Here is a 13,068-nt window from a genome sequence, read left to right as displayed (position 1 = left end):
AATAAAACACCTTTGTTATTTCAAAAAAAAAAAAAAAAAAGATAAAGGGGAGAAAAGAAGACTATGCCTTAGTCCAGGACTGGGGAATCTCTTTTCTGCCAAATTTTTTATTACTCACAGGCCATACAAAATGATCAATCAACTTAAAAATTAGCCTCCTATATTTGGCCAAATATTTAATTAACTATGTGACGTGATGGCTAGGACTCCTGGTGTGGCACTGTAGGATCAGCACTGGACTGCAAACCACAAGGTCAACAGTCAAACCCCACCAGCTGTTCCTCAGATTGCTGAATCAGAATGATGGCTGGAACTGCAGTTGTCTTGGCAGGGCCAGACCAAATGACTTTGGAGTCCTGGTTCTGCAGGACCATGAGGTCAGTTTGAGTTGCGAGATCGGTGGTTCAAATCCACCAGCCACTCCTCAGAAACTCGATACAGGTTCGCTATGAGTCGGAACCAACTTGATGGCACTTACCAACAACAATACAGCCCATGGGCCAGACATTCCCTACCCTTGCCTTAATCCCTCCAATCCCAGTCTTCATCTCTAGAGTTACATATTCCTTGGTAAGGAACTCCTGTTCTGAGGGCTGGTGTGGTGAAGGGCTAAGATGGGAATCCATCAGATAGTCTACATTTGTTCTCACACATTCATATACTGAACTAACATGCTTCAGAAACATGAGCTATAAAAGCTTTTGCGGGCTACTGAGAGATTTATCGAAGGTACAGCAGGTATGATATGGGTCCTGGGCGCCACTGCAGGGTACCACTGAGCAGTTTCTGATAACATGGTGTAGCCTAATATCCTTCCTTCCTCAAGCATGGTAGGCATAGAGCCTAAGGAGCAGAGGGCAGAGGTGTTAAGTCCAAGGGCCACATATGAGGTGTGGAATGACATTCCCGGGCACCACAAATAGGAAAGGCACCTGATTGAGGGAACTGGACCAGCAAGCGGAAGGCATTTCTGCTGACCCCTCACTGCTATCAATGCCCATTCATCTTCAGATTAGGGGGAGGGAGCAATTTAGAGTTTGCTCCTTGATGTGCCCCCTCCAGGGTGCAATTTCAGATGCTGTTTTCTATAGATATGCCCTGGGGGTACCTTGGAATCTGTAATCCTTTTAACTTTTTGCAAAAAGAAATACATAAGTCAATTCCATTTCTGGAATACAATACACTTGTAATTTGAGGTCTACATATTTAAAAACAATAACAAAGCAACCCATCTTTCCCACAGGATATAGTACAGGAGTCTATGTCAGTTAATGAGCCCAGAATAATAAAGTATGCAAATAGGAAGCAAAACCATAAATATGGGAAAGAAGAAAGTATTTAATTAAAAGAAAGCCAAGACTACCCTGCAAAGGGAAAATGTAGTCTACTTGTTGAGGCAAATAAGAAGGGCCTTTGATGAGGGATATTTTGGAGTTCACTTGAATAAAAGGAATTCACACCATTGACGAGGTGAATTCTGTATCTGCTCCATGCATCTGATTTACTTTTTATAGTTTGTTCTCTTGGATCTTCATCTGTGGTTTTTGTTACCATAAACAGGGGTTTCCCTAGAGTTGCTAATGATGAATAACTGAAGGGGAAAAGGTGACAAGGAATGTTAATTTAATGCAGCTGAAGCCCCCAGACACTCAGAGTACCAATGCTTCATGTGGTACCCAAAATGGAACCAAAAAGTCTGTACGAATTTAACAGATACAATATACTCAAGTATCCTCTTATCTTGTTTGGGGGATTTTTTTTGTCCTACAAAATATTTCTGGGAAATGGCTTCCAATTTATTGCAAGGTACAGAGAGTCTCATTTTGTTAAATGCATGCATGGACACGCATATGCATCCTTTCTCACACACACACACACATACATGCATAAACACAAGTAAGGTTCAAGATTCTTATAACTGTAAGACCTACATTTATTCCCTAATTCCCAATATGTCCACCTAAATAGCAGGAAGGGAAATTGGAAAATGAATTAAAATTCATTCTGGCATTTTCTGTTAAAATTTCCTATAAATTCTCTCTCTCTTTCTCTAAAAACTGGGTAGAAAAATGTATGGCCACAATGATTAATATGATCTGCCTTATTGTCTCTGTGCCTGACTTTACCAATTAATTCCAAAAGAGAAAATCTTTAGGGTACCGCCATATCTAATTATATGACTTTCTATTTGCAAAGCAGCCTATTGAATAGCATGATGTTCACGGAAGAAACTGAAGTTTTAAACTCTGTGTTTTAAATAGTACTATAATTTGTCTTGCTAATGGCAAACATTGCAGGAGCTCTAGTAGCGTAGTGGTTACAAATCGGGCTGCAAACTGCAAGGCCAGCTGTTCCGCGGGAGAAAGATGAGGCGTTCTGCTCCTGTAAAGATTTACAGCCTCGGAAACCCTGTGCAGGGTCGCTATGAGTCGGAACCAACTCCACAGTACATAACAACAACAACAACGGCAAACATTACTAACTCTCTCATGCTTTCCTAAAGTGCATTCAAGAACTGTTGTACTAACTTTTAAAAAGAAAAAGACTCAAAATGATCAGCTGCTTAGCTGGATAATTACATGTCATTCTTTTTTGACATACTATCTTCTAAATTCCCTGAGTGGGAACAAGGACTACTGTTCTCATCGTGAACTTGCTATTTCACCATAAATAACTTCATTCTTCTCACTTTCCCATTTTCTCTAGGGATCATAGACTACCAACATCTAATATCACAAAAGGAACTGCCACCTTCATTCACTTTACAGAAAGAAGAAAACAGAACAGGGTTTGTTTTATTCCTTTGTTTGGGACAAAGTGATTTCTTGCTCCCATCCAGTGGTTACGTTCTGAGGAAGGTGATAACAATCTTCTTCTTACAGGGGTTCATGCTACTATTGTAACTTCTAGGTGGGTGGAAGTTATAATAAGAACAAGAAATTAAATAAACAATAAAAAAGAGAAGGTAAAGAAATAGGAAAAATATTGAGAAAACTAAGGTGAACAAAATTAACTTCCAGTAAAATTTTAAAAGAATAAAATAAAACGGTCAAACAAGAGTATTAAAACAAATGAAAAACAACAATCCTGGAAGAAAATTAACTTCAAGAAAATAGTAACACTTAAAGTTGCAGCAACACTACAGCATTCTTCAGTAGAAAGTCCAGAAAAAGTGCTTAAAGTTTCTTCTTATCTCAATACACAAGTTTGCTAATGAAAAAAGTCATTGAAAATGAAGAAAAGGTAGGAAATGTTTCCATATAGTGTCTAAAAAATCTAAAAAGGCATTTTTCCTACTCTCCTCTTCTATTGAACTTAAAATTTAAAATAATTTTTCATTTATGTATGTAACTTAAGAAGTTCCACTTTTTAGCAGTCCTGGATATAGTTTAGGAGGAGTTAGGGGGACTCAATAGTTCTGTCTTTCAGGTCCCTACAGTACTGTTCACTAAAGCTTGAAGTTAGACCACCAGAAGCATAGAGAAAACAGGATCGAGTCAACAAGGCTCCTCTAATTTGAAGAGCTATATATTTCTTACCGTGTCTTTTCCACCTATGACCTCTTATAGACATGCTGGTTACTGCATTTCTTGATATTCTAGAGGAAGTCGGTGTAATTTCAACTTGAATACACCTTGTGCCCTCTTTACTAGATTTCATGGCACCATGAGGCAATGAAGCCTTTATTGCATTAGCAACCTAAGAGGAAAAAGAATAATAAGAATGGCATTAATAGATTCATTATTATACACTTAGATCAAACATGATGCTAAAGTTTTAACCTATTTACCAATTGAACATTCTCTCCAAGATATTTCATAAGACGATACTACAAAGATCAAGAGCTCAGAAGGAAACTAGGAAACTTATGGTAAAAAAAAAAAAAAAAGCATGTAAGTGATGAACTTAACATTTTCAAAATACAAAATTAGATTCCCAAATTCATAATGCTAATCAATATACACAGATAAACTACGTTAAGGAATACATGCTTAAAAGTTAGAAAGATTGACGGTCTCCGGTCTGAGCCGCGTTGGACGATTCCGGAGGGCAGCCGATCTACAGCTTGTAAGCCCCGCTCCACCTTCTGTGGAAGCCTGAACCTGCTCCGCAGCTTGCAACTTTTGTTTCACAATCATGTCCACCAATGAGAATGTTAATTTACCATCTGCCCGGCTTAACAGATTCAAGAACAAGGGAAAAGACAGTACATAAATGAGGCGGCGCCGTATAGAAGTTAATGTGGAACTGAGGAAAGCTAAGAAGGATGACCAGATGCTGAAAAGGAGAAATGTAAGCTCTTTTCCTGATGATGCTACTTCGCCACTGCAGGAAAACCGCAACAACCAGGGTACTGTAAATTGGTCTGTAGATGACATTCTCAAAGGCATAAATAGCAACAATTTGGAAAGCCAGCTCCAAGCTACTCAAGCTGCTAGGAAACTGCTTTCCATAGACAACATAATCTGGGCTGGCTTGATTCCAAAATTTGTATCCTTCTTGGGCAGAACTGACTGTAGCCCCATTCAGTTTGAATCTGCTTGGGCACTTACTAACATTGCTTCTGGGACATCAGAACAGACCAAGGCTGTGGTAGACGGAGGTGCTATCCCAGCATTCATTTCTCTGTTGGCATCTCCTCATGCTCATATCAGTGAACCAGCTGTATGGGCTCTAGGAAACATTGCAGGTGATGGTTCACCTTTCAGAGACTTGGTTATCAAGTATGGTGCAGTCGACCCTCTTTTAGCTCTACTTGCAGTTCCTGATATGTCATCTTTAGCATGTGGATACTTGAGGAATCTTACATGGACACTTTCAAATCTTTGTCGAAACAAGAATCCTGCACCCCCATTAGATGCTGTTGAGCAGATTCTCCCTACTTTAGTTTGTCTTCTGCATCACGATGATCCAGAAGTATTGGCAGATACCTGCTGGGCTCTTTCCTATCTTACCAATGGTCCAAATGAATGGATTGAGATGGTCGTGAAGACAGGAGTTGTGCCCCAACTTGTGAAGCTTCTAGGAGCCACTGAGCTGCCGATTGTGACTCCTGCACTAAGAGCCATCGGGAATATTATCACTGAGACAGATGAACAGACTCAGGTTGTAATAGATGCAGGAGCACTTGCTATATTTCCCAGCCTGCTAACAAATCCCAAAACTAATATTCAGAAGGAAGCTACATGGACCATGTCAAACATTACAGCAGGTCGTCAGGACCAGATACAACAAGTAGTGAATTATGGATTAGTCCCGTTCCTTGTTGACATTCTCTCTAAGGCAGACTTCAAGACTCAAAAAGAAGCTGTGTGGGCTGTGACCAACTCTACAAGTGGTGGAACAGTTGAACAGATTGTATATCTCGTCCATTGTGGCATAATAGAACCACTGATGAACCTTTTAACTGCAAAGGATACAGAAATTATTCTGGTTATTCTGGATGCCATTTCAAGTATCTTTCAAGCTGCTGAGAAAATAAGTGAAACTGAGAAACTTAGTATAATGATTGAAGAATGCAGAGGCTTGGACAAAATTGAAGCTCTGCAAAAGGATGAAAATGAGTCTGTGTACAAGGCTTCACTGAGTCTGATTGAGAAGTACTTCTCTGTAGAGGAAGAAGAAGATCAGAATGTTGTGCCAGAAACTACCTCTGCAGGGTATGCCTTCCAAGTTCCGGATGGCATTCCTGGGACCTTTAACTTTTAAGATTGTACAGCTGAGTCATAAGTTGTTTGTTGTGTACTTTGTTTGGTATAAGTTTGTCTTACTGTTTCTCTACTAAGAATTCTTTATAAATGTGATTTGCTATGTAGCACTTTTTACAACGAAACTATACATGAACAGTTCCAAACTGTACATACTGTATGAAGCCTCTCCTATCATTGGGTTTCTTATTTCTGTGTGGAATTTCATATCTTACTGTGGACTGTAAATAAAGATTCAATTCCAAAAAAAAAAGTTAGAAAGATTATCAGATATTTGGGAAGTTAGTATAATGAAAATTTTCAAACTTTTTTACATATACCTTTTTCAGTGTATATTTTCCTAGTATTACTGGGGCTTGAATTACTGATTATAATGACTTATTAATGCACTATGAATGGTTGTTTTAATTGTTAAGAGCTGTTGAGTCAGTTCCAATTCAGTGACCCAGTATGGGGTTTCCAAGAGGGCCTGGTGGGTTTGAACGGCCAGCCTTGCAATTAGCAGTCCAGTGTTTATCCTATAGCACCATACTCTAAATTTATTCTCCTAAATTGAGAAACTTGACCTGATCAAATATACATAAATGATCCACTTACCAGCAGTGGCTCTGGATATAACTCCAGCTGGGCTCTATATATATTATCATCCAATGCTTTTTGAGCTAGATCCCATTCTCCATTATAACTGTAAAATTAAATACATTAAGTTTTTAAAAGCCTTATTATTTTTAATCAATTCTATATAATTAAACAAAACATACTTAGAAACTATCTTTACTGAGGAAAACAACCAATCATATTAATATTGCTGAGCATTTCACTCCCCTTACAAATATATTTTTAAATCTTTGAATTCCATTCAATTGTATCTGAAAGCCTATTAATAGGAAAGAAAATTTTATAGATGTACATTTCTTCTCTAAAGAACACCTCTATTAATAGACCAGAAATCAAAAACCTAAGACAATTTCAAAGCATTTTATACTTTCAAAGCAAGTCAGAGCATAACAAATTATATATCTTAGAATAATGTTCAGAACATTTTATGGTCAAATTACTCTGTAACTCCCACAGTTTTTTATGAGAATCTACAACTACTGTGGCTTGTGGTATTCTGAATAGTCATTTCTTTCCATTCTGTTAAGTCATTTACAAGTGTGCATGATGTATGTTGAAAGTATCAGAGAGGCATTAGGTTAAAAGTAAGTATCTATGTATATGTATATGTATATGAGGAGGCTCATGGGAAAATTGAGTTAAAAGATGATGGAATTTTTCCACAAGCCTTTTGAATCCCCCTGTATACAGACATATACAATACTATATGCATATATTGCATATATAAATGGATAAATTCTTCATAATAATTGACTAAATGATAAATGTATAGATATATTGGTTTGACCATCTGCTAAAAAAATTTAGAAATACCAATTAGGTGGAGTGCAAGTGATATCTAGAAAGATGAAAGGAACATCATTACCCCAAAAAAAAGATCAAGCCAGATAATCCACGAAATCATAAGTTTTTATGAACCCATCAAAGAGATGGGGTTCCAGAGCAACCAAGGAGGCAACAACCCAACCTAAGGGTGGACAGGTGCCTCTAAGGACAGATGGGCTGCAAGTCAAGTGAATAACAAGAATTCAGCTAAACCCTTTAACAATTGTTCAAAGCCAAATGTAGGCTAGCCATAAGAGTATAAAAATCTCTGGGGCCACTATATGGGAAACTCAAGTCCACTCACAGCTTCTTCTTCCCTATGGAACAACAGTGTTAAGCCTTTGGGGAAAGTCACAAACAGTTTCACTCCTAGAATACAGATGAAGACCCTATGGCTCTGAGGGAATAAAATGAAATTAATCAGGAAATCACCCAGTAATGAGATCATTGTCTCATATGACTGGGGGAGATCAGAATCACTGAAAACCCCCCACACCTGAGATCCAAGAACATAGGTCCTACCTGAGACTGAGACTACACTGGGACAAGAGAGAACAATCCCTGCTCCCCTCCCTCCCACCAGGTTAGTACACACCTAGAAATAAGCAATAGTCTACTGTTAGTGGAGAGAGACCCTTTCTATGACGCAGGCAGACAGGGAGAGATATGAACAGTGAGGAGGGATCAGGAAGATTGAGAAAAACCCCTCAATCCAGTCTCCACCTTAACTGCCCTGTAACACTAGAAGAGTTTGAGGTAGGTAACCATAGCAACAACAAAATCCAACCATGAGTACCCTAGAAGAAAAAATGGCATGACCATTTCCAGGTATAAAGACATGCCCTCAGTCTCTACTGCCCTACTTATGAAGAGAATCATGATCAATTAAAAATTACAAGACATACAAAAAGCAAGAAAAAACGCTGTCAAGAGATAAAACATCAAAAGAACAAAATTAAGAGATGAACCAGATGTTGGTGCTATTAAGGCAATTAAGATAACTGTGATTAATATATTAGAGCAGCTTTGGTAGCATAGTGGTTATGAGTTGGGTTGCTAACCTTCAGGTCAGCAGTTCAAAACTACCAGCTGATCCACGGGACAAAGATATACAGCCTCAGAAACCCTTTACAGGGTCGCTATGAGTCGGAACTGACTCCACAGCGCACCACCGCCACCACCAGTATAAAAGATGGGCAACATGCATGAATAGAGAACAGAAAAATGGGAATTTGATAAAGAGTAAAATGAAAAAGCTAAAAAACAACACAGTAACAAATGACGCAAGCCTACAAGGGGCTCGTTAGCAGACTGGACACAGACAAGAAAAGAATCAGAGAACTGGAAGATATGCCAATAGAAACTACACAAACTAAAACACACAAAAGGAGAGAAAATAAAACAGATAAGAGCATCTAAGGGCTGTGGGAAAATATTAATGGTCTAGCATAAGGATCAATAAACCTTTTCTTAAAAGGCTAAATAATAAATATTTTAGGCTTTGTCACTAGTACTTCATGAACTTTATTATCATGACAAGAAAGTAGTCATAGCTAATCTGAAAAACAAATGGTCATAACTGTGATTCAACAAAATTTTACTTAATAAAAAAAGGTAGATTTGGCCTGTAGATTATAAATTTTACCTTCAGTCAAAGAGCTTATAACCTATTAGTGAAAATTAAAGTAGCACATAAAAACAATGCAAAATATAGAAAGTTATATGCAATAAAAATTATAAAGTAAAAGATAAAGTTCAAAGAAAAATACTATTATGTAAAGCATTTGGTATGACAGAACATCGATATTGAAGTTTGTTGTTATCAAGTGCTGTTGAGTCAGCTCCAAGTCATACAGACGCAGCATACGGTTTTTGAGGAACGGCTGGTGGGTTTGAACAGCTGACCTTGTGGTTAGCGTTCCAGTGTTTATCCTACAGCACCACACCAGGACTCTATACTAAAGATTAAAGTAAACTATTTCTGATCAAAGAAGCTCTAAAATATTTTAAGCTAAAACTTTTGGAAACTTTTATTTTTTTTAAGTATTCAAAGATATTCATTGGACAAAAAGGCTATTTGGAAATTATAGGGAAAGAAACAGTACTAAAGAAAGGAAATATGAGTTATGTTTAGGTTTCACTAATTCCCATTTTGTCGTTGAACTAAAGAAAGATGAGAAAGTGTTTGAATCAAAAATCCTTCAGAATTTTAAGATATATTTAAATAATAAAATTATTACCAAGATCGTGACTCATACTTTCACATGAAAATATGCTGATTATGCTATGTACTGACACTGACATTATAATGTAATAAAAATAAACTAAAAGACCAAAGGCTTACTTTGTACATAAGATAAACTTACAAGGCAAAATAAATCCCTGTTAACATTTGCACCATGAATTCTGAAGAAACTGGTATCCTGCTATTTATACCTTTGTATTTTCTTACATGTTGTCGAGGATATCCACAAACACAGATTCTAGAAAGACCAAAATAAATATATTTGAAACACTGGCAAAAATTGATGTATTCTATTTCTATAATATTTAAACCCAACAATGTAATAGGTATGCTCTCAAAACAAACCTAGGATCTATGAAACAAAAACAAATTAATTCAAAGAACGTTACCATAAACAAGTTGAAGCGCAAAGGAGCCCCGAGTTCAGTGAGTACTATTTACAGCTGGAGTAGTTACAGTGTTCCAAAGCATGGTGAGTAAATTGATGATCTTTCTGATCATGATGAAATAGCAATCAAACCCAAACTGAGGAACCATCTACCCAACAATTGGCCCTTGCTCTTCAAAAATGTCATAAAGGAAAGGCCAGCTCCAGATGGCCAGCTTTAATGGCAGAACTAAAAATACATTGAAAGCTAAATGGATTGGCTCCCAGGAAAAGAAAAGAAAAGAAAAAAAGTCTCTTTTGCTAAGTATCCCAACACAGCAAAATTAGAAAATGGAATATTACTTGGATAGCGGCCGTATTAGTTAATGTTAACTTTCCTAAGTTTGAAATTTTATTTTGCTATATATGAAAACACCTCTGGTTTTAGGAGATACATGCAGTCCAGTGCATTATTGTTTTCTTCATATTTATATGCATTTTCTAAATTTTCTACGGTCAATATGCACTGCTTTTGAAATAAAAAATAACGTTTCTATTTTTAATACATATCCAGTGTGGTCCAGTTGCTACTGAGTCAATTCCAATGCATGGTGATCCTTTTTATGTGTATGCACCAGAGGTGGACTCTGCTCTGCACAGGACTGTCAGCGGCTGATTTTTGGAAGTAGATTGTCAGGCCTTTCTTTGGAGGCCTGGGGTGTGTCCGAGGCTATCTTAATTGTTTCCACAGTTCATTACAAATGGAAGATTAAAAAACAGATGTGACACATTTGCCACTGAACTTAGTTCAGATACTCTATGATATTTTTAATGCTTGTTTTTCTGTATTCTCCCTCTTAGATGAGCTGGTTAATCATCTAGGCAATCTTCACAATCAATCCTAATCATCATCAATAATGGCCATCTGAAACAACTGTCACTTGGACAAAGAGGTGAATTAGTAATAACAAGGCTTGTTCACTTTCTTTCTATTTCTTCAGAACAACCTGCACTTGTACTTAAATACTCAAGAAAGTCTTATACTTTAGCTATCATAATTGTTTGTGACTTACATATCTTCATAGTTCTGTACCCAAATTTCTATCCATAGATATGAACTACACTTAGCTTGGTTACCCAAAACTGCTTTCTAATTATTTCTATTCACTTTAAAAATCCTAAAGACAAAGCTCAGAAGGGATGGGAAAATGTGTGGAATGGAAACAGAAACCACAGGAAGGAAGCAGCATGAATCTTGTTGCAGAGAGGGGATTGTAACTGAGATGAAGCAAAGGATATGATTTGTTGAATGCAAAACTGATGTACTGCCTATAAACTTTCACTCAATTCGCAATAAAAATCTTTTTTAAAAAACATCCTAAAGAAAATATGTGATAATCATGGGACCCAGAAGTTAAAAGAAATGAATAACTGAATTTCAAACCATTGTGCATATAGTAAGTAAAAAGGAATCTAACGCCACCCACCATAAAAAAAAAAAAAGACAATGATAAATTATTTTATATCATATTCTGTGGCCAAATGGCCCAAGTCTTTTGACTTATTTATCTTGATCCCTCTTGTCTTACAACCAGTAAATATTCATACAGAATTAAGCTTTTCTTATGGCATGGAATTCACCTAATATGCTTCTGATGCAATCTTCCTTGGCCGAACACTACAACTAGTTTTTAAATAATCTGTATCTCTTTGCTTTGTTAAGCCATCATTTACTTGGGATCTTTGCTAAAGAATTCTCTAGTCTCCTGGTTACATAATATTGGAATATTGGCAATTTTCTACCCAGAACATAAAAATCACTATGGTAGAGGGCAGTCCATTAGACTTACACAGTTAGGACAGAAATCAACAACACATGTACTTTTCCTGATTTTTCCGTCAGTAGTTTCAGGAGAACATCTGTAGTGATTCTTATGAATCAGAACATCTGTAGAGTTAAAAAAAACACCTGGGTCCTACCATTTAATATACTACTTCAGAGTAGGACCTGGGCTTTGTAGTATGTTAAGCTCTACAGGTGAAAACTGTTGTATCAAGTTCCTCCATAAACCAATGTTTCTGAAATGTTGGTTCCTGCACCTGTTGTTGGTTTTGTTTTGTTTTGAGAACAACTCAGAAAAATAAAATTCCAGTTTATAGTTAGACAACATTGTTTCACACATACATCAAGTGGGTCTAAATAAGTAAAGAAACGAAAAAAAAAAAAAAGGAGGGGGAAGCCTTTTATTATTGGCCTTTTTTAACCATCTCATACAAATCAACTACTTAAGAGTACAGCTAAGCACAAAACACAAAAGTTACTGAAGTGCTTGGACTAAGATTGTAGTTTCTGTTGTTGCGGTTTTTGCTTTTATTATTATTATTTTAGGTTTTATTCTCCTTGGAGATTATAAAGAACATGGTCACACCACAAGTCAAGTCAGAAGTAGGGCAGAGAATGCTCCAAAGGCTGCTTTGATCATCTAAGATCATGAACAATGGCTGACCCCTAACAATAGTTACAGAAATAGAAAATGTAAATAAAAATACAAACACATTTTCCTTTTAAAAGTACTTTTAAAGAAAAAAAGCAGGGCCTTGGAAGTTTGGGTTCTTTTGTCTGTCTTGTTGAAAATCCACGCTGTGGTTTGGGTTGGGTGGTGAGCACATGTATCTGCAGGTGGCGCTGACCAAAGTGGGTGGGTGGGACTCTCTCTACTCAAATGTGACCACATTTAGATTCTGAGACGGGAAATGGAGGGTGAATAGGTCACAGTGGCCTTTTTTAAGATGAACTTTTCCTTTTTTGCTGTCTAGTCATTTGTGTTGGTGTTCTGCGTCTTGGTGTCAAAATCATCATTATCATCATCATCTTTAACTGCCTCGGCCTCCTTATCTTCATCTCCATCTTTATTCCCACCATCACTTTCTTCCTCTTCCACCTCATTGTCAGCCTACTGTTCTCATTAGCGGGTGCATCGCTCTCATTCTCTGTTTCCCCTACAACCTCCTCCTTCTCGTTTAAGTCCTCGGGGCTTGTATCCACCGCTGTGCTGTCATGAGGTGAGTTTGGGGACTCTGTGGACAGAGCTGCAGAGTCAGTAACAAAGGAGGAGGAGCTAGACCCAGGAACAATGCAAAGATGGCTTTTCAGAGCATCCCATGTGATTGCATTTACAAACTGTTGTCCTTCCCTTGTACCCCTCACCTTTGTTGGTGTTTAAGTGACCCCCTTTTGTGAAATAATACTGCTGCTAAGTGCCCTCAAGTCGTTTTTAACTCACAGCAGCTCTGTACAGGGTTTC

At 37.4% G+C, this 13,068-nt stretch overlaps 1 protein-coding gene and 1 pseudogene across 1 annotated transcript in view; one reads left to right on the top strand and one right to left on the bottom strand.

Moving 5' to 3' along the window:
• The window catches only part of FAM126A (family with sequence similarity 126, member A), a 59,275-nt gene that overhangs the window by 19,796 nt on the left and 26,411 nt on the right, over nt 1–13,068 (bottom strand). The window contains exons 7-9 of the mRNA XM_006832220.1: nt 9,518–9,634; nt 6,306–6,393; nt 3,540–3,699 (exon numbers count right to left, since the gene is read on the bottom strand). Coding sequence (XP_006832283.1) covers nt 3,540–3,699; nt 6,306–6,393; nt 9,518–9,634 — 365 coding nt within the window. The remainder of the gene's footprint in view (nt 1–3,539; nt 3,700–6,305; nt 6,394–9,517; nt 9,635–13,068) is intronic.
• On the top strand, nt 4,138–5,709 carry LOC102821720 (annotated as a pseudogene).

Source organism: Chrysochloris asiatica, unplaced genomic scaffold (genome assembly GCF_000296735.1).
Source record: "Chrysochloris asiatica unplaced genomic scaffold, ChrAsi1.0 scaffold00006, whole genome shotgun sequence".
NCBI classification, from domain to species: domain Eukaryota; kingdom Metazoa; phylum Chordata; class Mammalia; order Afrosoricida; family Chrysochloridae; genus Chrysochloris; species Chrysochloris asiatica.
This window is presented reverse-complemented; position numbering and strand designations above follow the sequence as displayed.